The 25,474-nt window shown below is 42.3% G+C and overlaps 3 protein-coding genes across 10 annotated transcripts in view; 2 read left to right on the top strand and 1 right to left on the bottom strand.

The window, feature by feature from the left end:
• Positions 1-1,271: 1,271 nt before the first annotated feature.
• Positions 1,272-8,781, top strand: LOC138951897 (nuclear RNA export factor 1-like). Its single transcript, XM_070323458.1, has 7 exons — positions 1,272-1,488; positions 1,947-2,100; positions 3,076-3,297; positions 4,258-4,475; positions 5,339-5,375; positions 5,605-5,914; positions 6,383-8,781. The coding sequence occupies exons 1-7, from the start codon at positions 1,427-1,429 to the stop codon at positions 6,835-6,837; spliced, it is 1,458 nt and encodes a 485-aa protein (XP_070179559.1). The 5' UTR covers positions 1,272-1,426; the 3' UTR covers positions 6,838-8,781.
• Positions 8,782-9,234: 453 nt separating this feature from the next.
• LOC138951895 (uncharacterized) lies at positions 9,235-19,834 on the bottom strand. Of its 8 annotated transcripts, XR_011451248.1 has the most exons (5): positions 19,706-19,834; positions 12,281-13,929; positions 12,140-12,176; positions 10,292-12,087; positions 9,235-10,251 (listed from the first exon to the last, which is right to left on the bottom strand). XR_011451248.1 is itself a non-coding variant. In XM_070323456.1 (2 exons), exon 2 carries the CDS (start codon positions 13,914-13,916, stop codon positions 12,294-12,296), a length of 1,623 nt encoding a protein of 540 aa, XP_070179557.1. In that variant the 5' UTR covers positions 13,917-13,929; positions 19,706-19,834; the 3' UTR covers positions 9,235-12,293. The 8 variants fall into 8 exon arrangements, 1 of the variants encoding a protein (XP_070179557.1); XR_011451246.1 differs by having other exon boundaries at positions 10,292-11,939; positions 11,990-13,929; XR_011451247.1 differs by having other exon boundaries at positions 12,140-13,929.
• A 170-nt stretch (positions 19,835-20,004) lies between these two features.
• The window catches only part of LOC138951891 (WD repeat and HMG-box DNA-binding protein 1-like), a 65,817-nt gene continuing 60,347 nt past the window's right edge, over positions 20,005-25,474 (top strand). Inside the window, exon 1 of the mRNA XM_070323451.1 lies at positions 20,005-20,157. Within this exon, the coding sequence (XP_070179552.1) occupies positions 20,093-20,157 (65 nt within the window). The 5' untranslated portion in view covers positions 20,005-20,092. The remainder of the gene's footprint in view (positions 20,158-25,474) is intronic.

The raw sequence follows: 25,474 nt of genomic DNA, 5'->3' as shown, positions 1-25,474 counted from the left end.
TGTCCTAAATTAAACGTTCCAACAATTTTAACCTTTCTCGTGGGGTTTTGTTTTCCAAGTCAGTTATTCTTGACAAATGGCCTGGTTTTATTTGGCTTGTATCCGTTTTCCTGGTGATGAAGGCCAAGTATGAAACAGTTGTGATGTTTAGGGATGGATGGCTTCTTATTTTCCTGACTGTCAATTTGAAAATGATTGTCTTCACATATTTACGATTATTCTAAGGTTTTGTGGTTTTCTTCGGATTTCGGGGGGATTTTGTTGTTGTTCGGCTGATTGAGCTCCCTTAGAGATCTTTTAATGTTGACCCCCACCCCCTAAACAAAAACACGGATGTCTTGACTGGCTGTTTTTGATACATTTCACTAAATAGACGCAGAAGGAACAAATGTATGCTCCCTTCTTTGCAGTTCGCTACTGTTTTCATATATGTTTAGAAACACGATTTGCACATCCTTTATCACGTTAATCTGAATGCTGGGTAATGTAAGAGATTATCTGTCTCAATTTATACTTCTTAGAACAAATTACTAGAACATGATTGTGATACAGGAAGCATACACAATGAAGCCTCCCTTTATTCGAGAGTTACTCGCCCTTCTTTTCCTGCGTTTCAAAATGAAAGTGGGCTCCCAAGTTTGATGTTGAACGGCACCGATCTTATCAAAGATCGTTGAGCTAAGGCATGGCCTTTCCTGGCATAACGCGCACTGCAGGTTCTCTTACTGCCAAGATGACACAGCAGAGCGAAAATATGTCAGAGTTGCAGAAGAGCTTCGGTCAAGTGAGCATTTCAGCCAGTGTTGGACAGCGGACTGTCTGTGTGGATGCGGGACACACCTCCTTCAGTGGCAGCAGCGCAGGTGATCATGACCGTAAGATTTGTCTCAAACCTTCATTCACTAGCACACACACACACACACACACACACACACACTTGCTAATGCATGTGGACTCCCCCCCCCCTCTCTCTCTCTCTCTATAATTTATTTTATATAAACGTGTGTGCCACTCTCTGCTGTTCAGATGTATTAATCTGGTGCAGAATTGCTTTGCACCATGTCCTTAGTCCACCATTACAAAATTAAATTGATATGTTGTCATGATGGAATGATTTGTGTTTTGATAGAATTTGTGTGCTTCTTGAGTCCAAACCATACCGACATTTTTTTTCTTGAGGGATTAGTCCCGTCTTTATTTAGTTCCTTTTGTTTGTGGACATTTATTGTTGGTGATATATCTGTATATTCTATGATATTATCTTGTTTCTTCTGCAGATGGCAGCAGGGACGGATATGGAAGTGGAAGAAGAAAGACAAAGAATCCAAAACACAGACACAGTGAAAGCAGAAGTAGCTGTGTGTTATACAAAAAGCATGGTGTCAGTTCACGCCAACTCTGTGTGGATCAAGACGGTGATGCTGTGATGGGGCGCCGTGACACTGACCACTGGGGTCTGTACCAAAAGGAACAGCTTTTGTATGACTTGTAAGTTATGTATTACACACACACACACACACACACACACACACACACATGTATATACACACACACACACACACACATGTATGGGTTGTGAGTGTGAGATATGCTAGGTATTTGTGTGTTATTTTTTCAATTTTAGGTGTTTGTGTTTTTTGGCAAATGTGCATGTTGAAAGTCATGTCTAAGTGTACTCTTAATACTAGTTTGACTAGCTTAGTTTGCAAAGTAATGAACAAAGCCAAAAGAACAACATTAAGATTCGTGTTACATCATGTGGTGCTTGGTAGGCGGTCAGTTCAATTAAATTTTAGGCAGAGCAGTATAACCTAAACAACAATTTGAAATTGCACTTGCTTTGTATATTATTAAAAAGCAACAACAACAGATGTTTTACAGTAAATATGAAGGATGCGTTCCTGTGAAAGGGAAGCTGTCATTTTCTGTATGCAACTTGGTTTCAGAAAATGTGTGAACATGCAGAGAAAGAGAAGTGGAGGTGAGAGGTACCAGCCATACTGTAGGAAGAAGAGGAAGGATCGGCAGAACTCTGGCAATGCAACACAACAGTTACATCTTCAATGCCATGCTTTCAGCACCAGTACCTCTTCATCCATAGTGAGTGGAAGCGTTAGAACACATTAATTTTGTACAATTTGTCTTGGTCAAGAGACATTTACCGGCACGGTTGGCCTAGTGGTAAGGCGTCCGCCCCGTGATCGGGAGGTCGTGGGTTCGAACCCCGGCCGGGTCATACCTAAGACTTTAAAATTGGCAATCTAGTAGCTGCTTCGCCTGGCGTCTGGCATTATGGGGTTAGTGCTAGGACTGGTTGGTCCGGTGTCAGAATAATGTGACTGGGTGAGACATGAAGCCTGTGCTGCGACTTCTGTCTTGTGTGTGGCGCACGTTAAATGTCAAAGCAGCACCGCCCTGATATGGCCCTTCGTGGTCGGCTGGGCGTTAAGCAAACAAACAAACAAAAAAGAGACATTTTGAAAGTTTGCACCAGGGCACTCATAAAGCACATTCTTTTAACTCATATGGTTCCCTTATTAATATTTTTCTGTTAAAGTTTGTCTCTACCTTCCTCTTTCCTTGTTTTCTTCTTTTTCTTATTTTAATATTTTTTATTACTTCTTGATCTTGATGACGAAGACAACTGAGCCAAAATCAGTCCCTGTCATTGAATTTTTGTGTCTGCAATCTGGGGAGTATATTTTATTGTTTTTTATTTAAATCTAAACAACGAAGTGACTGTGGTAAGAGGAACAAAGTTAAAAAACAAAGGAATACTGTACTCACCAATACAAGAACGAGACAAGACGGTACGAATTTTCGCTTATGGAAGCTTCATCAGGAAAAACAAGAACACAAAAGACAACAAAAAGCAGACGCAACACGGAACGAACAAGGTTTGAAAGAAAATGGAGGGGAAACACGCAAAAAAGGGAAGGAACTCCTTATTTAATCATGCATTTTGACAGATACTCAGCAAAACACAAAAGCTGTGTGTATTGATTTGCAAACTAATATTTCACATTTGTCACTTTTTCAAACTTTATTTCATGTTGTTTTTGTTTACATGTGCAGCTCAAATCTGGCAGAAAATCACATTCTGGGTCAACATCAATACCAAATAAAGCAGAGCTGTACAAGGTTGTGACGTCTCGCATCAATACATCTCTAGAGTCACTGGACCTGACAGGATTGTACAAAGACGAGACTCTGCGTGATGCAGGAATCTTTCTTCCTCTCAGCAGGAATCAGATTGCTGTGTACATTGGCAAAGTCATTGCAGTGGGAATGCCAGGGGTACGTCTCTTTCTTCAAACACCTTTTTGACTCACATGCGAAGCAAAAGTGAGTCTATGTACTCACCCGAGTCGTCCGTCCGTCCGTCCGTCCGGACGTCCGGACGTCCGGACGTCCGGACGTCCGTCCGTCCGGAAAACTTTAACGTTGGATATTTCTTGGACACTATTCAGTCTATCAGTACCAAATTTGGCAAGATGGTGTATGATGACAAGGCCCCAAAAAACATACATAGCATCTTGACCTTGCTTCAAGGTCAAGGTCGCAGGGGCCATAAATGTTGCCTAAAAAACAGCTATTTTTCACATTTTTCCCATTTTCTCTGAAGTTTTTGAGATTGAATCCCTCACCTATATATGATATATAGGGCAAAGTAAGCCCCATCTTTTGATACCAGTTTGGTTTACCTTGCTTCAAGGTCAAGGTCACAGGAGCTCTTCAAAGTTGGATTGTATACATATTTTGAAGTGACCTTGACCCTGAACTATGGAAGATAACTGTTTCAAACTTAAAAATTATGTGGGGCACATGTTATGCTTTCATCATGAGACACATTTGGTCACATATGATCAAGGTCAAGGTCACTTTGACCCTTATGAAATGTGACCAAAATAAGGTAGTGAACCACTAAAAGTGACCATATCTCATGGTAGAAAGAGCCAATAAGCACCATTGTACTTCCTATGTCTTGAATTAACAGCTGTGTGTTGCATGACCTTGGATGACCTTGACCTTGGGTCAAGGTCACATGTATTTTGGTAGGAAAAATGTGTAAAGCATGTGAGTCGTATGGGCTTTGCCCTTCTTGTTAAGTAAAGACAAAACTGCTCCTTAAAGAAAGAGAGACAGAGAGTGAGTAATGAACTGGTTCTTTTGTTTTTTTATTGTAATAGGTTTCTTGTTCACTTACACATTACCTTTTTGTTTGATCATTTCTTCCCCCTGTTTTGTACCTCTCAGGTGGAGATTTTGAATCTCAGCTGTAATAGGCTGAATTCTCTCAAGTCAGTGCAGGAGATTCTGAAAAGAGCACCAAACATCAGGTGCCTGGACTTAGGCAAGAACTGCCTCCGTGATGTTGAGAGCCTACAGAAGATCAAAGATTGTCACTTGCAAGAACTTATACTGAGGGGTAACTCTCTCTGTAGCAGGTTCAGGAGCTGGTCAGATTATGTCAGGTAAGTTATCTGCTTCTAATCTATATTTTGTGTGAAAATGATGCACGCAGTATTTAACCACCACAGCAGGACAAGCAACATTTACTTTTGCTGAGAAACTATATTGTAGTGCAACAGTCCTGGTGCTTTGTTTCTTAGAATTACTGCTGAAAATAAGAGAAGAGTATTTAATAATAATGCAAACTTTTATAGCGCTATTCTAGAAAAATGTCTACTCTTAGCGCTTTACAATACATACATCGACCAAGCATACTATACACGCACAGGCAAAGAAACCGACCAAACATAACCAACAAACTATACATGCACAGGCAAAGAAAATGACCAAACATACAATACACGCACAGGCAAAGATAACGACCAAACATAAACAAACATACTATGACCAATCATAACCAACATACTATACGCGCGCAGGCAAAGAGAACAGGTAGACATAAATGGACACTTTATTTGAATTTTAGGGTGTGCATTACTGTACTTCAGAGGGATGGTGTTTTCTCCAAACTGTGAAAATAGAATAAAAAAACTTCTTTGGCATGTATGGTTTTTGTTTCGGGGCAGGCTAGATAATATTTAATGACTGTGTTTTTATAGCCATTACAGCATGTTCTGTAAGCAGTGTGGATATCTTGATAACGTCTGTGATTGACCATGATTTAAGCATTAGTTAATTGAGTCTTGTCATGTTCAATCACATATCTGCCTATAAAGTAAGGTTTAGCACAGCTAGCTTATAACTTTACTGGATGCAGAATATACACAATTGTGTACTATCTTGCCTAAGATCTATAGAATTTTTATGCACATTTAATAATTTTGTAAGTGTGCTCACAATGTTTTCTGTCTGTTTTATCTTGCAGCGCTGTGCAACAAATATTCCCTCACCTCACCAAACTTGTAAGTAGACTTTTTTGTCAGTGTTTCATCAGTTTAAACTGTTGTTTCTCCATGGCAGGAGTTTTCACCAATCCTTCACTTACTAATAATTAGTTTTACTTGTGTACATCCCTCTGTTTGTTGTATCTTCAGTCATTTATTTTTGTTCAAAGTCTTTTAACATTTCCATGGTTCTATTTCAAGGTGTAGGTCAGCATTTTTTAACATATTTCAAACATACATGTGGCAGGATGGACAGGAGCTTCCCCAGACAGTTATGTTCAGCGGGAACAGAAACATCCTTCCTGCACTCCTGGCTTCTTGCTTGGGCAACGGGACTCACCAAGACTTGATTGTGGCCTTCCTCCAGCAATACTACAGTGTGTATGACTCACACAGTCGCCAACCACTCATCACCGCTTACCACAAAGATGCACGCTTCTCCCTGACTGTCGCTGCCAACCCACTCGTTGAACACAGACACACACAGTTTGATGCTGCCTACCTCCGCACAAACAAAAACCTCATTGGCTACCAAAACCTTCCAGGAAAAAGAAAAGGTATTTTCTCGTACTAGTTAAATGGTATCAGTTCAGAGACATCCTGCTTGTTGCCGCGCGAGCAGAGAAAATTTTCCCTCTTTATCTTCACTGCGCTGGCTGCAAAATCCTTCCACGCGGAGGTGTTTTCAGACACGTCAGACACAGGGTGGTATGTGGTGTTTGACAGAGGTGGCATTGGCTGTCAAGATAGAAGTGGTCAAAATCTTGTATCAAATGGTGAATCTTTCCTGGCTGTCACACGGTGTTCATCAGGCTGCTGGTGTTTTAAAGTGCTGAAATACCTGTAGTCACGTTATTATCCTTGCGTAATAAAGTTTTCAATTTCGAGTAATCTAAAGTTCTACAATGCATACAGAGTTCTGAGATTCTGAAGAATGTTTAACATGTTTTTATGTTTGTAACTGTTTCTTTGGTTTAAGTTATTATTATGTAAGACAGGCATTTTAAGTGTAATTTTTTCTGCAGGTCACAGCAAGAGCCAGATGAAGACAGGACAGCACCAAATTGTGTCACAACTGGAAGCGTTGCCAAGGACAACCCATTATCCTTGTAGCTTCCTAGTGGACATTACACGACTGTCTGATTCCGTTCTGTGCGTGGTAGTCAGAGGTGTGTTCAGAGACTTTACCAAGACAGCTGACGTCTCTCCCCTGTATGCCTTCACTCGTTGTTTCATCATGGCTGTAGGACATGCAGGAGGTCTTTCCGTGATCAACGACTTGCTCAGCGTCACTAACGCATCTTTAGCACAACAGTGGCAAGCAGATAAGTGGGCTTCGGGTCATGTGGGTGACAAGCCTCCTAGTCTACTGTCAAGCCTAACTAGTCAGATGCTTGCCACTTGTGTGGAATCAGCCACAAGCCAACTCCACGGCCTTGCTGTGACAAAGTCTGTGACGCACAGCAGCATTGCAGACTGAATGTAGCTCTGACTGTTTACCGGGTTGTTTGTTAGCCTTCTCACCTCTACATCTACCATTGCTAGGGTTAAAGCAGTTGTGAAATTGAGACAAAATATCTTTGGTGATACAGTGGAACCCCCCCCCCCCCCCCCCCCAATTTAAGACTCCCTCCCTTTTATGACCTGTTTTCTAAGATTTTCTGTTCATAGCCTCTGTAAATTTACCCCATTTTAAGACCTGATTTACTCAGATTTTCTGTTCATAGCCTCTGTAAATTTACCCCATTTTAAGACCTGATTTACTCAGATTTTCAGGTCTTAAAAGGAAGGTTCCACTGTAGTGCACTCTATGTACCGGGTTGTTTGTTAGCCTTCTCACCCCTATGTCTAGCATTGCTAGGTTTAGGGTTTAAGCAGTTGTGGAATTAAAACAGCATAACTTTATAGGTATTTATTCTGAACTTCATTTGAATGTCTGGCGGGGATGTAGCTCAGTCGGTAGCGCGCTGGATTTGTATCCAGTTGGCCGCTGTCAGCGTGAGTTCGTCCCCACGTTCGGCGAGAGATTTATTTCTCAGAGTCAACTTTGTGTGCAGACTCTCCTCGGTGTCCGAACACCCCCGTGTGTACACGCAAGCACAAGACCAAGTGCGCACGAAAAAGATCCTGTAATCCATGTCAGAGTTCGGTGAGTTATAGAAACACGAAAATACCCAGCATGCTTCCTCCGAAAACGGCGTATGGCTGCCTAAATGGCGGGGTAAAAAACGGTCATACACGTAAAATTCCACTCGTGCAAAAAAACACGAGTGTACGTGGGAGTTTCAGCCCACGAACGCAGAAGAAGAAGAAGATTTGAATGTCTTTAATTTCATATCAAATTCGGTACATTTTAAATGCATGTAGACAAAGCAAATTGTATTCTAGGTTGAATGTCGGACAGAAAGAGTTATCTAACTTTTTACCGTCCTGAAGAAGGCAGCCACAAGCTGTCAAAATATTGATTAAGAATGTACTAAACCTGGTTACTGTTCTTGTTTTGTTTAAAAGAAAGAGTGATCCTCAAGATCTACAGTATCTTAATCCTTATGGAATGCCATCAAACGTATTGAAAGGGAAGGCTTAAGTTGTAGTCTATAGAAAGCAATCTATAGAAAAAAGCTAGGTAGTGAAACACATCAAATCAAATTCAAGAAGTAACTGATTCGAAGTTTTTACCGATTTCTTAATTGATTAAATTAAGATAATACATGTACTTGTATTGAGGATTTTCACGTCTGTGATATTTACTGTGTACAAATAGCTTATGCATTAGACGAACATTATTTTAAGCATTTTGCTTTATTTTTTGTGTGATTGTACATTTTATAGACTTTAATTTACATTTTACGTGCAAGACTGTTGTAGTATATATCTGTGTATTACTGGATATTTCTACCCACTAAGGTTTGCGTAGACATGCTTAGCTTTTTTCTATTTTCTACCTAGGGCCCGGTAGCTCAGATGGTAGAGCACTGGACTTGTGATCGGAAGGTCGCAGGTTCGAATTCGGGCCGGGACGGACACGGGTCAACTTTATGTGCAGACCCAGAGACGGAAGCCATGTCCCACCCCCGTGTCATCACAATGGCACGTAAAAGACCTTGGTCATTCTGCCATAAGTGCAGGTGGCTGAATACACCTAAACACGCAGACACCTGGGTAGCGCGACTCCGTTGCTGCTAGCTTTCCACTGGGAGGAAGCGACCCGAATTTCCCAGCAATGGGACAATAAAGTAATGAAAATGAAAATGGTTGTAGTTTGTGTATCTTAGTCTGAGCAAATGCATTACATTATCTTTTATTTTGCTTGAAGTTGAATGCATGCTCACTTAAAGCTACATTTCCCATGTGCATTTTCACATGGTTATAGAAGTATTATAAAGTCATGTGAATAAAATCAGAAAATGGTTTCTTGCTGAAATAGGTTTTTAAATCATTTTGTAAGACTGAACAAAGTAAGCCCGATTTTCAAATTAGAATTTGAACTTGTGGTGGCATGCGGTTTGTTCTCTTACTGTCTGTCACTCCATTGTAATGTCAAACAGGAATATGTCACAGTTCAAACAAATATTTTAACTTTTGATGGCTTGTTCTCTTACTGTCTGTCACTCAATTGTAATGTCAAACAGGAATATGCGTTGTTGACTATGAATGTAGATGTAAATGCTTGTATAACTGTGTTTTAATTTTAAATGTGTCAAGCGCAAAGAGCATAATTGTAAAGTTATGATGTTGCGCTATATAAATGCTCATTTATTATTATTATTATTATTATATGTCACAGTTCAAACAAATATTTTAACTTGTGTCAGCTTTTGGCGTGTTCTCTTGCATCCTCTCGCTCAACAGAAATGTACAAAATCCAGACTTTGCAAAGGATGCAAACATCATTTTAATTTGTTAATGAAGCTTTATAAAATATGATAACAATTTTGTCCACTGCAGACAGCAGCTTAATCAGTTCACAGCTTTTCAGGTACATGTATTAGTCACCACAGCTGTTGCTAGTCAGTTAGTATCCATTTAAACTCTTTAAGTTAAAAATATTGCTTTAAAACTGTCAATCTGTGAGATGGGCCTAGAGACAGAAATTCAAATTTTTCCGTCACTGAAGCACACAATTAAAAAATAGAATGGACAGGACTCACAAACATACAGGTAAATTCTGACCAGAAATAACACTTTCAGGTAGTACATATGCGACAGCAATCACAGTGTTACTGGTTGGCTAACAGTGTTATGACCAACCGAGGCAATTTTATGTCATTACAGGTTCATAAGGCCCACATTGGAACATTTACTGACTGCATGCCATTTACAAATGTCAGCAAGAAAAGACAACCACCCAGGCCTGTCAGATCTGTCCTCAGCCTTAAAATTAGGGTTGGGTGAAAAGAGATAGACATGAAAAGTTCCTTTACCTCACCGACTGGTTAAGGGATAAAACCACATCAGATCAACAATTTAAATCAGTTTTGTAACATTTGTGTTACATTTTTAGTCCAAAATGAATTCATTCCACATACTTGCAGAAAATATTGTTAACAGAAATAACATTTATAAAGTAATCATTGCAAAATCTAAGTGCTGAGATTCATATATATAACATGTGTATTGTAACATTTAATTTAGCAAATCACAAACCAGACGCAAAATCGTATGATTATTCAACTTTCCCAAAGTGCACGACCACGCTATTTGGGATAGCACCACCTAACTCTTTAAATTTTAATGTATCAACAAAGTTGTGTGTTAATAACTTAATAAATCAATTAACTTGAAATGGCATCACATAATAATAGATTTGTTTTGATTTTCACACTGACTTCTTTGCTTGAGTATTATACATTTTAATGCAATCAATCTGAAACGAGACATGAAATTGTTCCACCTATTCTGGAACGCCGAAGAAGAAGAAGAAGAAGTTCCACCAATTGGCTGATTTTAAGCATTTTGAAAGCTCCAGAGATCATTCCTGAGATCGCCAGATTGCACAATTTTGCATAAGTTTAAAATTTGTGTTTTACTTATTTGTATGCTAGTTTGGCATGCACCGCAAATACACTTTTGCGAGAAAAATTTACTTCAGGGGAAACCACGAATTCAAGCTCTGTTCATTTCTACAGTAACTTGTAACTGTAAGTCATATAATTTCAAAAACACAGACATGTATACATGTATGTCTTCTGCTGAAGATTATGCCCATTTTGAATCACTATTACATTCACTGCTAATTGTCCCAGGTAATCTGTTTTAAATCGGACCATGCTGAAAATACTTGTTGACACTCAAAGCTTTTGCAAAGTCTGCAGTCGTTATACTTATACAGCATGTCTCCATATAATTGGGTATACACAACACACGCAGAAATACATTAATCTACCGTGCAAAAAAAATTGAAGGCTTTATTTTTAAACAGATGGGTATCAGAAACTTAGTAAAAACAACAGTACTCCCCTTTCACATCAGCCTTTATTTCTATGATGTGTGTGAAAAAGTTCATAATTTTGAAGCAGTGTTGAAACTTAATAAGTAGGCTTAGGGACACGTGGCAGTACATGACAAAAAGTAGTAGTACATGTACTACTACTAGCAGTACATACATGTATGTAGTAGTACATGTATTATTAGTAAGCATGCATAATCCTGGTGATGCTGTGACTGTTCATGATTGAACATATATATTATTAGTACCTTGTGCACATTTTTTTCACATAAATTAAGTACATGTACCTATACTGATGCAGTACTCACAAGTCTTATGACTGATGTACAGATCCATTTACGTAAACATTTTTCCATAAATAGCTAAACACTGTGTATGCATGTGAACCTTTTAACAACACAATCATACATTTGTTCATAGTCATACTGACTGTCCACAGGCCATAAGGAATCAATCAATAAATCAATATGAGGCTTATATCGCGCGTATTCCGTGGGTACAGTTCTAAGCGCAGGGATTTATTTTTTTATTTATCTTATTTTTATTTTATGCAATTTATATCGCGCACATATTCAAGGCGCAGGGATTTATTTATGCCGTGTGAGATGGATTTTTTTTTTTACACAATACATCACGCATTCACATTGGCCAGCAGATCGCAGCCATTTCGGCACATATCCTACTTTTCACTGCCTATTATTCCAAGTCACACGGGTATTTTGGTGGACATTTTGATCTATGCCTATACAATTTTGCCAGGAAAGACCCTTTTGTCAATCGTGGGATCTTTAACGTGCACACCCCAATGTAGTGGCATAAGGAAGGGTGGCATAAGAATTTCCCACAAGATTCCACACAACACTGAATACATCTGCCCTCTGGCTTATGATCAATCGCTTTCCGTCTCAAACACAGTCTGTGTCAACATGCATTATATTTATATGCTTCATTTTTCATTGCACCACACCGATAATTGCTGTGCCTATTTGAATTTCTACTGGAGTCCAATATTCAGCCCTCACCATGACTAGAACGTAGCAGTGCAGTAGGATGGTAGAAGCAGGAACTACAACCTTCAGCAGATCATCACAACATGCAGTGTATAGATATCTCAGGAAACAACAGGCTTACACCTCGCTCAAGCGGTGAATTCTCAAAGTTGCGGACAGACCTTTCACTGCACCTCACTCGAGCGGTGAATCCAAGTTCCGGACACAGACCTTTCACTGCATCTCACTCAAGCGGTGAATCCAAGGTACGGAAACAGACCTTTCACTGCACCTCACTCAAGCGGTGAATCCTCAAAGTTACGGACACAGACCTTTAACTGCACCTCACTCGAGCGGTGAATCCAAGTTACGGAAACAGACCTTTTACTGCATCTAACTCAAGCGGTGAATCCTCAAAGTTGCGGACACAAACCTTTCACTGCACCTCACTCAAGTGGTGAATCCTCAAAGTTGCGGACACAAACCTTTCACTGCACCTCACTCAAGTGGTGAATCCTCAAAGTTGCGGACACAGACCTTCTCCTTGTAGTGGTAGTAGCGGAGGTAGGCCTTCATGGACATGGGGAGGGGGAGTCTGCCGATGTCAACGTACCGCTTGAGGCTGGAGCTGATGGCCGCTCGCGCCAGATGTTGCAGAGAGAAGGGAAAGGTGCGGTGAAGGGGGTCTGTCAGCATGGGCTCGAAGAAAAGGCAACGGCTAGAGTCCTTGTAGTGCTCGATCAGACCACACACAGAGTCTGCGGAATACACGGCAGAGTCGTGCACATCGAAACTGAACCTGTGGTTCCACTGCTCCACACGGGCGTGCAGAGAACGGTTGTAGCGACGGAAGCTGACCGAGAAGAGAAAGTCCTCCTGAGCGCTGTCACGCAGGAGGAAAGTTCCCTCGCGTTTCTTGTCCAGGAGTCTCTCTGCTTCGTAGCGGTCAATGACGCCCCAGTAGAAAGAGCAGCTGGTAATCTTCTTGAGATCTGGGACAAGGTGGTGGATAAAGTCAACGCGCGTGTGGACGTACGCCATGTCCTCCTCTAGATCCATCAGCGGCAGGTACTGCTGGTAGGGGTAAGGGACGGGGAGCTCGGCGGCTGTGTTGCCAGGATTCAACTGTAGACGAGATGTCAGGCGAGACAAAGACGCATCATCCACACTGCTTCTGTTAAGACGCATGAGACTTTCAACATTGCAGCTGGCACGAGCTCTGGACAGAAAGCTTGACCTGCTGGATCTCTCACAGGCCAGCAGCTCGTCATTACCGTTAATGGGGAACATGCCTGCCACAGAGGCTCTCCTGTCCACCACGCGTCCCTTCCTCCTGCCCAGCTGTGTGGCCGTGCACTGGTAGGATACTTTTTGACAGGCGCACGACTTGCCCTTCTCACAGATGAGACCACAGGACGACCCTCTGCTGCCACCACACTTCTTGCTTCCACACTCCACACAGGCCGACTTGCGTGGCTCAGAAAACCTCCGACCGCCAGGCAGCTTCTTGCGAAAACTCAGACTCCAGAAGTGTTTCTTCACCTTCTGCTCGTCTTTCTTCTTCCTGCGCACCAAGCTGCCACCGCTGGCGCTTCCTGTGCCACAGACCGTCTGGACACTGGCGCCACTCCCACACACCGTGGCAAGGTCGGCTGTGCAGGAGTAGCTGTGAGGCAGCAGGTGATCTGTTGTGGAGATCTCCTCCGAGTCTGACAGGCTTAGCTTTCCATCACGCATCACCACTCTGCCGCCAGCACTGCCACACCCCGGGCCATTCAGGTCAACACTGTCCATCAGACTGACCAGGGAGACTTCCGAGCCGCAGCAGAAGAAAGGCCTGACGGCCGAGCGATGGTTGCGATTGTGAGCCTGAGCTCCCTGTGACTGGTCCTTCAGTCCTGACCTGGGAAAGCCAAGAATCTGCAGCGTGCCATGTGGGCCGGCCTTGGGGACAGCTCCCGATGCCTTGAGCTGACCGGCGCTGGAGGTTTTGGTGTCCTTCGCCGCAGAGTTCGTCTTCTCTCCAGGTCCAGCCCTCATGTCTTCGTCAGGGGCACAGGTGGCAGCACCATCTTCTGACGACGATTCCAGTGGACACTCTGTGATTTCATCGTCCATCATGCTGCCTGGCTACCTGAAAAACAAAACAAGTACCTGTTAACTCCAAGCATGGCAAAGATTATTGTATATCATATATACTGTTCAAAAAAAGAAACGCATAGCTTGTAATATTTGGTTAATTTAGTTATATGGCTACAAGGATATCCACCAAACTGCAGAAAATGTTTATCTGGTCGTCGACCTTTCGTCCATTGCCACAAGTGAGCTCTGCACGTGACGCATGCGTTATCAGTGGCTACAATGTCAAAATTGCTCATTTGGCATGACCACTTGTCATGCTTCAGTGTAATCTCGTGAAACTCGGGGAATATTGAGCTCTCACCATGTCTTCCAAAACCCATAAAAGCGGATTGTTCGCCACAAAGAAATCAGACGACAATTCAGCGACGAAAGATGGCCCGATTGAGCAGAGAAGACCGCCAAATTGCATTGGGTCGTTTACAAGCAGGCCAAAGTCAAAGTGCAATCGCCAGGCACTTCCACGTGTCCCAGAGCACCATCAGTAGACTGTGGGTCAGGTTTCAAGCCACTGGCTCCGTTGCTGACTTGCCACGAGCGGGAAGACCAAGGGTGACAACTGCTGCTCACGACCGCTTCATACGGCTCCGCCACCTCCGGAATCGTTTCCTGTCGGCCTCATCTTCTGTCCAGGCTCTCCCCGGGCCACACCGATTATCGGACCAGACCGTGCGGAACCGCCTGCATGAAGCTGGTTTGAGAGCTCGCAGACCTCACAGAGGAGCTGTCCTCACCCGCCGCCATCGCCAGAACCGAGTGTAGTGGGGCAACAAGCACCTTCGCTGGACCGTCCGGAATCTCTGGAGACACGTGTGGTTCAGCGACGAGTCCTACTTCCTGCTCCAGCGACATGATGGTCGGAGGAGGGTCTACCGGAGAGTAAACGAACGTTACGCGCCCAACTGTGTGGATGAGGCACCCGTTCATGGTGGTGGAGGCGTCATGGTGTGGGGGGCGATCAATACCGCTGGAAGGAGCACCCTGGTGCACGTCCAAGGGCGCATAACTGCCCAGCGATACGTGGAGGAAATTCTGCGCCCACACGCCCTTCCTCTTCTGGCTGACCAGGATGCCATATTCCAGCAGGACAACGCTCGCCCGCACACAGCACGACTCACCACCCAGTTCCTCACCGACCACCATGTCCAGGTGCTTCCCTGACCATCCATGTCGCCAGACATGAACCCGATAGAACACCTCTGGGATGAATTGGACAGACGTGTGCGCAGGCGAGAAGAAGCGCCGGCAAATCACCGCGATCTATTGCAGGCACTTCAGGAGGAGTGGGACACCATCCCACAGCAAGATACAGTGTACTTCGTTTATAACGTCGCCGGATATAACGTCACCCCGTTATATCGTCACCCAAACACCGGTCCCGGCTCAATTCCTTCTTTCCAAGACTATTTTAACTTCGGATATAACGTCACCGGATATAACGTCACCCAGTTATAACGTCACTCATCCATGTCGGTTATAACGTCATATCAATCCCCATATGCAGCACAGTTTGCATGGTGACTGTCAAGGCATGTTCATTTACCCTACACGTACGTGTCACAAGTTTTGTGTGTTAACGGTATTCAAGTTTTTCCGTTTTCCCGTTGTTAGAGGCCCAAGGAAAACTAGGTTCAAGGCATAATCATTTATGCTGCATGCGTTTTGTGAGTTCCTGTTCGAGGTTTTTGAATCAAAAGAAAAATGTTTTATTTCATTTCGTTTTGTGAGTTCCTGTTCTATGTTTTCAGTCAGTAATGACAAATGTTTCATTTCATTTCGCTTTGTGAGTTCCTTACTTAGGTTCCTCAGTGTTCTAGGTTTTTAATTAAAAGAAAAATGTTGCATTTCATTCGTTTTGTGAGTTCCTGTCTTGGTTTTTAATAAAAAAAAATTAAAAATAAGTTTTATATCGAGCATACATGGTTACTCCTGCGCTAGCGCGTGCGAATGGATCTGTATACTTCTGTCCTTCAATCACGCATAATTATTAAAAATAAAATCGATTATTGAAATGACGGTAGGAGAAGGTCGAGAGGATGAGAACAGACTACGACGTTTGTTTGTTTTTTGGTCCGTAGAATACTGACTACAACTGCCCACGACGAGGAGGCTCAGCTTCACTTTCAACTGGGCGTTGTCGACAGGCTGAGTAGGTCGCTCAGGCTAAATTGTAAAGGTAAACACCAAGTGCAGTGAACCGACAAATTGAGAAAAGTGACACTGCACTCTTAAAGCACTATTATGACTCTTCTTGGAAAGCCATGGACGTACGTTATATCAAGTGACTTTATAATGATAATAATAATACAGTAGTACTCTAACGAGTATAACGTCCCGCTCACTAGATGTGGTGGAGACGGCGGATGGGGGAAAGGGGGTAACTATGAACCCAAAGTTGACGTTACTACCAGAACGATTGTGCGTAAAGGTGGGCAGCCACTTTGCTGTTGACGAGAAATTTCTTCGTTAATAATAATAATATAAGTCAAATAGACAGTAATTACGTATAAGGACCCATGAAGTTCTCGTCATTTTTATTTCTTCGGACATCAAGGACAGGTCAAGATCTAGCAGAATATGAATGAACGACTGCCATGTGTGTGTCAGTGTATGTGTGTGTGTGTGTGTGTATGTGTGTGTGTGTCCTTAAAGCTAATAACGTCGGACACTATAATTAAAGACTGAGATTGTCGATGGAACCAGACGGAGCTTGACACTCCAACACTAGCAACCTGTCTCAGAATCAGCATGTAGCCTACAATACTGTACGTTGATACGATTGCCGAAATTCGGGGAAAATTTTGTGTATACAATTTTGTATTCATGGTCTAGCCAGGTTTTGGAAACACGCAAAGAAGAGAATAGTCCACAATTCTATAAATGAGGAAGTGAATTAAAGATTATTGTAATAAGTTAGTTTAAAACTTACAACAATATGTTGTTGTGATTTTTAAACAACACTAATGTTGCACTTTCCATTTCTGCACAGTTTTATTAAAACAGTCAGTACTTTAGAAAGGGACATAACTCTTGGACTCCGGATATAACATCACCCGCGCGTAAAAGTGACGTTATAACCGATGAACCGGATACAGCGTCACCGCATATAACGTCGCTCAAAAGCATCCCCCGAGGGGTGACGTAATATCCGGAGTCGACTGTATCCGGCATCTGATCCAGTCCATGCCCAGAAGGTGCCGGGCAGTTGTTGCTGCTCAAGGCAGTCACACCCCCTACTGACTTGACAGCCTCGGCACCCAATCGTATTGATTGACTGATTGATTTGAAGATGCAAATGAACTGTGTGTGCATTCAACTGTGTCCATACCAAATTTCAAACAAATAATCTAAATATTGGATTTTCTGTTAATTTTTTCGAAAAATAAAACAAATTTGGCAAGTAGCAACTATGCGTTTCTTTTTTTGAACAGTATACATACATGCACTGTACTCTTAAAGGCACAGTAAGCCTTCCGTAAACCATCACATATACTGTCAGGCTTTTACACACAGTACAAACACCCTTTCATTTAAACACTCACCGCTTGAGAACATTCTAGGTGCCCTCCGTAAAAAGCGAGCAATTTTGAAAGAATTTATTTTTGCGTGGTTTATCTTACCCCTGAGCCATCGTGAAGCCATGTGATCCAGTTTCCCTTTTTCACAATGCAGTCGTTAGTTAGTAATTTGAATGCGACTCGCTGTGAGCTTATCTGCAATAGCACGTTATTATGTACCTCTGACTATGCAGGAAACAAACGGCTGTGGTTCACAAGAACTCTCGCTTTTGACTGTTCAGAGGAACTGGCGATAGGCATAAACCGTCATCTGCTACGAGAACCACGACCTTGCGTGACCCTGCTTCCGAGCGTTTCTTTTTTCAAACTTTTAAAACTTCGAATTGTACTGATCTTGTCTTGATGAAAACATAATTCTTTAATGATTTAAGAATGTTTGTGTAACAAGCTGTCAATTTATTATTTAGATTTTAAAAGTTAGGTCAAGCGCCAAAACGCACCATGGTCCGATTGTCTCTGAGACAATCCGCAAAATTAATTCTTTGAAAATTGCTCGCTCTTTACGTAGGGCACCTAGGATGTTCCCGTTTGGTGAGCGTTCAAATGGAATGGTGTTTGTACTGTGTGTAAAAGCCTGACAGTATATGTGATGGTTTACGGGAGGCGCACTGTGCCTTTAATATGACTGAACATTTTGAAATCAATCAATCAATCAATATGAGGCTTATATCGCGCGTATTCCGTGGGTACAGTTCTAAGCGCAGGGATTTTTTTAATTTCTTTTATTTTAATTTTATGCAATTTATATCACGCACATATTCAAGGCGCAGGGATTTATTTATGCCGTGTGAGATGGAAATTTTTTACACAATACATCACGCATTCACATCGGCCAGCAGATCGCAGCCATTTCGGCGCATATCCTACTTTTTATGGCCTATTATTCCAAGTCACACGGGTATTTTGGTGGACATTTTTTATCTATGCCTATACAATTTTGCCAGGAAAGACCCTTTTGTCAATCGTGGGATCTTTTAACGTGCACACCCCAATGTAGTGTACACGAAGGGACCTCGGTTTTTCGTCTCATCCGAAAGACTAGCACTTGAACCCACCACCTAGGTTAGGAAAGGCCTATCTGACTGTTTGGTGGAATATCAGAATAAATTTTCCCGCAAATCCAATGGAAGTAAGGGTCTCAGAAACCAACGGTTGACCATCACGTCTCATGCGCTGCGAGGCTTTTCTCAGTTCAAAACTGTTAGGCCCAACACTTACTCAGACGCTAATTAAACATTCGGATTGTTTTCTATGGTAAAGATACATATGACTGCCTGATCATTTACATGATAAAGCCTTTTCTTGAAATATAATTGAGAAAGGATGAGACCGATGTTCGACAGTCAGTGTTACCAGAGCAGTTTGGAAATTTGTTATGGCCGAAGCACATTTGTGCCTTATATAACCCGGATCCGCCTTTATTAGTTTGAGAGTTCAGTGTTGGTTTTTTAAATTAGTGCAATTAATTCAGAACTGGGATCATTTGTTGCAGCAGCAAAGGCTGTTTTGTTCTCCTTCATGCACAAACACATTTTTTTGACAAACATATTGAAGAAAGTACAATAACCATGTCAAGATGCACTGAATATATATAGTGTCTTCTTCTTCTTCGTTCATGGGCTGAAACTCCCATGTTCACTCATGTTTTTGCACAAGTGGGTTTTTAAGTGTATAACCGTTTTTACCCCGCCATTCAGACAGCCAATGAGCCATACACCGTTTTCGGCTGAATCATATATATGTATTGGAGGCCGATACTCAGCAAATGCGCCCGTCTGAATATAGTGACAAATCAGAGCAAAATTCCTGCACTATGATAGTCTTTCTTTTTTCAGAATAACCCAACCCTTGAGGGATCAGGGGGAGGTGAAGAGGGGCTCGAGGAATGCATTCCTCACAGATACAGACAGAGATATTTGGAGAGAGTGTGTTTTTATCGCAACACGAAATTCCTTGAGGCATACTCATTGCCATTGCCGTGACATTTGATACCCTTCGCGCGATCCCTTGCTATGCTTAGCGATGATGACATCTTTTCTGCTCGCTGCGATTCAGACTCGCCAGGACTCGATTCACTCACATAGATCTTCATAATCGTCGTCTGCATGCACACATATTTCACACCAAAACAGCGATCATAAAACTGTAGGATCGACTCTCTCGGTGTATTGTTACAAAAGATAAGCTGTTTACCTTCCGTGCTATCCTGCTGGTGGCTTTGATTGTGCCCGCTGAACCATTTACAGTCCGAAAAATGCAAAGCCGCTTTCCCACGATCTCTCCGGCAGTCTCAGCCACAGGAAGTTGTGAATGCAAGTGCGTGGGAGGGGAGTGATGACGTCACAAAATCTATGTTTTCATTCATCGCTGTTTTTTACCATTCACGAACTGTATGCATAACAAATGAAATAAATACGTTTTATATCGATATTCCTACTGCTTTAACCCTACTACAGTTATAAAAACGGGAATTCTAGTTGACAAAATGTATACAATGAACTTCCGGTTGTGGTATCGAAGCGCGCGCAGTCCAAAGCTTTTGCGGGAAAGAAGGAGAATACAAAACGAAAACAGATAAAAATGAAGCCCATGCGTTATGCACATAACGACGGACACACGGATTTGTGTTACGACGACTCAGGAAGGTATGCAGAACTTTCTGTTACGAGTTTTCATTGTGAACAGGGCGTTTGACTTTGATCGTGTCACAAAGCCCAGATGCAAACACATAGTCATATGATCGTCTGCGACTGCCAGTGACGCAGATGGGGTCTATGTCGACCAAAAGAGTGGGATTCCCTGTAGGTGGAGTACCTGGAGGGGGATTCCCTGTATACTTATTTTTGGTAAAACTAAAAGTCCCTGAAAGTGTAAACAAGCCAAAGAACATTTGTCGTGAAATTAATTGACGGAGTGAGCTCAAAACTTAAGCATAATTAATTAATTTGGTTGTTTGATCGACGAAAATGATGCGAAAACACTTACGTTTTCAACCAAGGGACATCATCTACACAATAGAGTTATGTCCCCTGTCGGACTGCACGGATAATTCCATCTTTGACGCATGTAAACGAAATGCAATCGTACACTAAGGTACAGTTCATTCTGTGACTTAAAAGGGATCTAAAATGACTTGTTATACTTACAAGTGCATGTTCTGCAAATTTGGATGCCTCTGAATTCTGAGCAATGGATTTAACACACTAAAGTTCAAGATTAACTGTTTCTGAATGGGTGTGTTCACTTTCATGTCGACCTGCTACTCTATGAGATCTTCATAAATTTCAAACATAAACCAAAGGATGGAGACAATGGGTACATGAATGATTTGGAAATTGGAGGGGGGTGGTCTAGGGTCATAGGATTCTATGCTGGGCTTTGTCTTTGAAACTACTGTACCAGTAACAGACTAAATCTTGTAATGGACTGTTCTGAAGAGGTGGAAGATGTTGTTTTATGCTCTCACGGTAGTCATTGGTGGCAACCCTGCCCTCAGATAACTATACATGTACCGGCTGGAGTATAACTATCCAGGTTTCCCAATTGCTTCGTTTCCGGCCGATGTATGTGGAGCACGTGATGCGCACAAAAAATATTGGCGGTCTAGAAGTGTCGTCTGCGCAATGATCGCGGCGGCTTTCTTGACCGCCAAGGACGACCACGCACGTTGTGAGACGTCATTCGTTAGACCTCAATAAGTCAAGATGTACACATTGCCATACGATCTTACCTTTTTTGTTGGGTGTGTGTGGGGGGGGGGGGGGGGGGGGGGCAATGCAAATCATGTGCTTCTACCTTCAGTGGCAAGATGTGATAGTCTTCCACACACTGAGTGCCCTTGCATAGTGATAACAGTAAATTAACTCATTCAGTCATTGGCTCCTCCAACAGTCTCAGGTCCACCCTGTTCACTCATACGATTTCGTCATAATTTGTACGCCAAGTCTCAAAGAATACGAAGAATACGCTGGTTGATAGAAAGTACGACGATTAAAAAAAAAAACAAGTCGCGTAAGGCGAAAATACAATATTTAGTCAAGTAGCTGCCATTTTTCAGCAAGACCGTATACTCGTAGCATCGTCAGTCCACCGCTCATGGCAAAGGCAGTGAAATTGACAAGAAGAGCGGGGTAGTAGTTGCGCTAAGAAGGATAGCACGCTTTTCTGTACCTCTCTTTGTTTTAACTTTCTGAGCGTGTTTTTAATCCAAACATATCATATCTATATGTTTTTGGAATCAGGAACCGACAAGGAATAAGATGAAAGTGTTTTTAAATTGATTTGGACAATTTAATTTTGATAATAATTTTTATATATTTAATTTTCAGAGCTTGTTTTTAATCCGAATATAACATATTTATATGTTTTTGGAATCAGCAAATGATGCAGAATAAGATAAACGTAAATTTGGATCGTTTTATAAATTTTTATTTTTTTTTTACAATTTTCCGATTTTTGAGTCACTTGAGAAAATGTGACTCTATGTAATCGGTCAGTGTTAGTCTGTCCGGCCGGCCGTCCGGCCGGCCGTCCGTAGACACCACCTTAACGTTGGACTTTTCTCGGAAACTATCAAAGCGATCGGGCTCATATTTTGTTTAGTCGTGACCTCCAATGACCTCTACACTTTAACGATGGTTTCGTTGACCTTTGACCTTTTTCAAGGTCACAGGTCAGCGTCAAAGGAAAAATTAGACATTTTATATCTTTGACAAAGTTCATCGGATGTGATTGAAACTTTGTAGGATTATTCTTTACATCAAAGTATTTACATCTGTAGCCTTTTACGAACGTTATCAGAAAAACAAGGGAGATAACTAGCCTTTTCTGTTCGGCAACACACAACTTAACGTTAGGCTTTTCTCGGAAACTATAAAAGTGACCGGGCTCAAATTTTATGTGAACGTGACTCATTGTGTTGTGAATAGCAATTTCTTCCTGTCCATCTGATGCCTCATATAATATTCAGAACTGCGAAAGTGACTCGATCGAGCGTTTGCTCTTCTTGTTAATGACCAAAGTCATTAATTAATTTTTAAGCCACCAAGCTGAAATGCAATACCGAACCCCGGGCTTCGTCGAAGATTACTTGACCAAAATTTGAACCAATTTGGTTGAAAAATGAGGGCGTGACAGTGCCGCCTCAACTTTCACGAAAAGCCGGATATGACGTCATCAAAGACATTTATCAAAAAAATGAAAAAAACGTTCGGGGATTTCATACCCAGGAACTCTCATGTCAAATTTCATAAAGATCGGTCCAGTAGTTTAGTCTGAATCGCTCTACACACACACACACACACACGCACGCACACACGCACGCACATACACCACGACCCTCGTTTCGATTCCCCCTCGATGTTAAAATATTTAGTCAAAACTTGACTAAATATAAAAAAAGTTTTGATTTATTTATTGCGTCTCTAAACTGAATGTGGGTTGTGTACGTGATTGGTCATTGATAAAATCCGGGTTGCTTCGGTTAGCGCTTACGATTGGTCTATATTTTGCCACATGATTAACAAGCACCTCTACCTGATAAGAAAATACACTTAATATTTTGAAAATACACTATACACCAACTGTTCCAATTGGGTAAACAGGTCTGCAGGTCTGTCCATCAGATGAGAGGGAATAGCAACACATTCACATGCTGAGGCTCTTCTGGTGGTGGGACAGCCGGTTTGTTATACTATGGGTTCACTGTAATGGTAAAGAGATCTTGTTGGAAAGTCCTTTCAGTTTCATTGAACATCACAAGTGTTGTTGTTTTTACATTTAGTCAAGTTTTGACTAAATGTTTTAACAAAGAGGGGGAATCGAGACGAGGGTCGTGGTGTGTGTGTCTGTCTGTCTGTCTGTCTGTGCGTGTGTGTGTGTGTGTGTACAGCGATTCAGACTAAACTACTGGACCGATCTTTATGAAATTTGACATGAGAGTTCCTGGGAATGATATCCCCGGACTTTTTTTCATTTTTTCGATAAATACCTTTGATGACGTCATATCCGGCTTTTTGTAAAAGTTGAGGCGGCACTGTCACACCCTCATTTTTCAATCAAATTGATTGAAATTTTGGCAAAACAATCTTCGACAAAGGCCGGACTTTGGTATTGCATTTCAGCTTGGTGGCTTAAAAACTAATGAATGAGTTTGGTCATTAAAAATCGAAAACTTGCAATACATTTTTTTAATTTATTAAACGATCCAAAAACAAGTTCATCTTATTCTCCGTCCTTTTCTGATTCCAAAAACATATACATATGTTATATTTGGATTACAAACAAGCTTTAAAAATATGAAAATTATGATTAAAATTAATTTTCTGAAATCGATTTAAAAACAATTTCATCTTATTCCTTGTTGGTCCCTGATTCCAAAAACATATAGATATGATATGTTTGGATTAAAAACAAACTCAGTAAGCTAAAAAGAATAGACATACAGAAAAGCGTGTTATCCTGCTCAGCGCGACCACTGCCGCACTATTCTGCATGGCTTGTCGATTTCACTGCTTTCCCCACGAGCGGTGGACTGACGAAACTACGATTAAATTACATATTCTTACTCCGAATCACATAAAAGCATTGACGCAGTCTTACATGCAAAAGGTCTGAAAAGGCTACCCGTCTTAAACAATTTTAAAGGGGAGCAACCCAACACAAAAAGTGTAAACAGGCAAGGTAGTGACCATCTACCCAGGGAGTTACCTCCCATCTAGGGTTATGTGACGTCACTTCCCCCTGTAAACACCACATGCTTCATACGACATTTCAGCCTACAGCAGAGAGGTCGTCGAATTTTTTGGCTCCGTGTGTGGCTGAGTGCTGGTGTTTGTAAGGACACCCACCGGCCGCCTAACCCGTCTTAACGGCTTGCCTTTACGTGTTTGGTGAGCTCTTTCCATTTTGGTCATTATTTTGACAAGAATGTTGTTGTAGTTGCTGACTTTTCGTCCGTTTTTGCGGACTTGTAAACATTTTTCAGTAACGCATTTTGGGGCTCCACGTTTGCTTGTCAGCTTAGCTGACGGCGAATGTGGCACGGCCTATATTTTGGATAGGTAAACCTTATTTTACCTCTTTACTTGCCTTCTGCTTTGTTAGTTGGTAAGCGCTTCCTTTTTTAGTCATTAGTTTGACAGGAAGGTTGTTGTAGTTGCTAAATTTTCCGTCCGTTTTGGACTTGTTAATTTTCAGTAACTCTTTGTTTGCCGCCTGTTGTCTGCGTCAGCGTGTCTGACGGTGAGATAACATGGCTAGGTGTGTGTCATTGGTCTTTCAGACCATTGGCATTTGTTGTTGTTTCGTACTAAGCATGTATAACCGCTTTGTCCGTTACTTATTCTGCCCCAAATGAATTTGGGGGGCAGTTTAGCACGTCTGTGACGTGTCTTGCTTCTTGCTTTCCCTCTCGGCATCGGAGCGCGGCGCTCTGGTGTCTATACTGTTTTGCTCTCTTTTTCCAGAGTTTCGCAGTTTGGGAGGGAAGAGTGCAGCTTCACACGCCGTCTCCAGCGTTGTACTTCCGCCGGCGGCGGGTGACGGCCACTCTTTGGCTTCCTGTCGGCCACGGCTCCCAGCCGCGGGCCTTCAGCTGCGTCTGCTGCCCCTTTGGGGGGCATGGACGGTAAGTCGAACTGCTCCACTGGCTCTCGTGAAGCCACCGGACGCTCTCTTTTGAGCAACAGTTCTTGGTCGCAGGCTCACTACCTGCAAACTTCCTGCCCGTCAGGATATGCTGCTCGTCTTAGTTCCGATCGTATAGCGAGAGGGCTATGACTGAGCAATGGCGGCTTCCGCTTGCGGGAGTCGCGTTTCCGGGTTTACCCGGAGGCGAAGGTCAATCTGGCACACCCACGAAGGTCCCTGCTGGTGTCGACTGCAAACTTCCTGCTAGTCAGGATATGCTGCTCTTTCTAGGCCTGATCGCACAGCGTGTACGGCCGTGACTGAGCAATGGCG

Source organism: Littorina saxatilis, linkage group LG17 (genome assembly GCF_037325665.1).
Source record: "Littorina saxatilis isolate snail1 linkage group LG17, US_GU_Lsax_2.0, whole genome shotgun sequence".
Taxonomy (NCBI): Eukaryota; Metazoa; Mollusca; class Gastropoda; order Littorinimorpha; family Littorinidae; genus Littorina; species Littorina saxatilis.
This window is presented reverse-complemented; position numbering and strand designations above follow the sequence as displayed.

Bases quoted from the DNA above. Each gene is read 5' to 3' on its own strand.
- LOC138951897 (XM_070323458.1), top strand. From the start codon at position 1,427: ATGGGGCGCCGTGACACTGACCACTGGGGTCTGTACCAAAAGGAACAG. The intron at 2,101-3,075 runs GTGAGTGGAAGC...TTACATGTGCAG, and splicing joins CCAGTACCTCTTCATCCATA to CTCAAATCTGGCAGAAAATC. The intron at 3,298-4,257 runs GTACGTCTCTTT...TGTACCTCTCAG, and splicing joins TTGCAGTGGGAATGCCAGGG to GTGGAGATTTTGAATCTCAG.
- LOC138951895 (XM_070323456.1), bottom strand. From the start codon at position 13,916: ATGATGGACGATGAAATCACAGAGTGTCCACTGGAATCGTCGTCAGAA.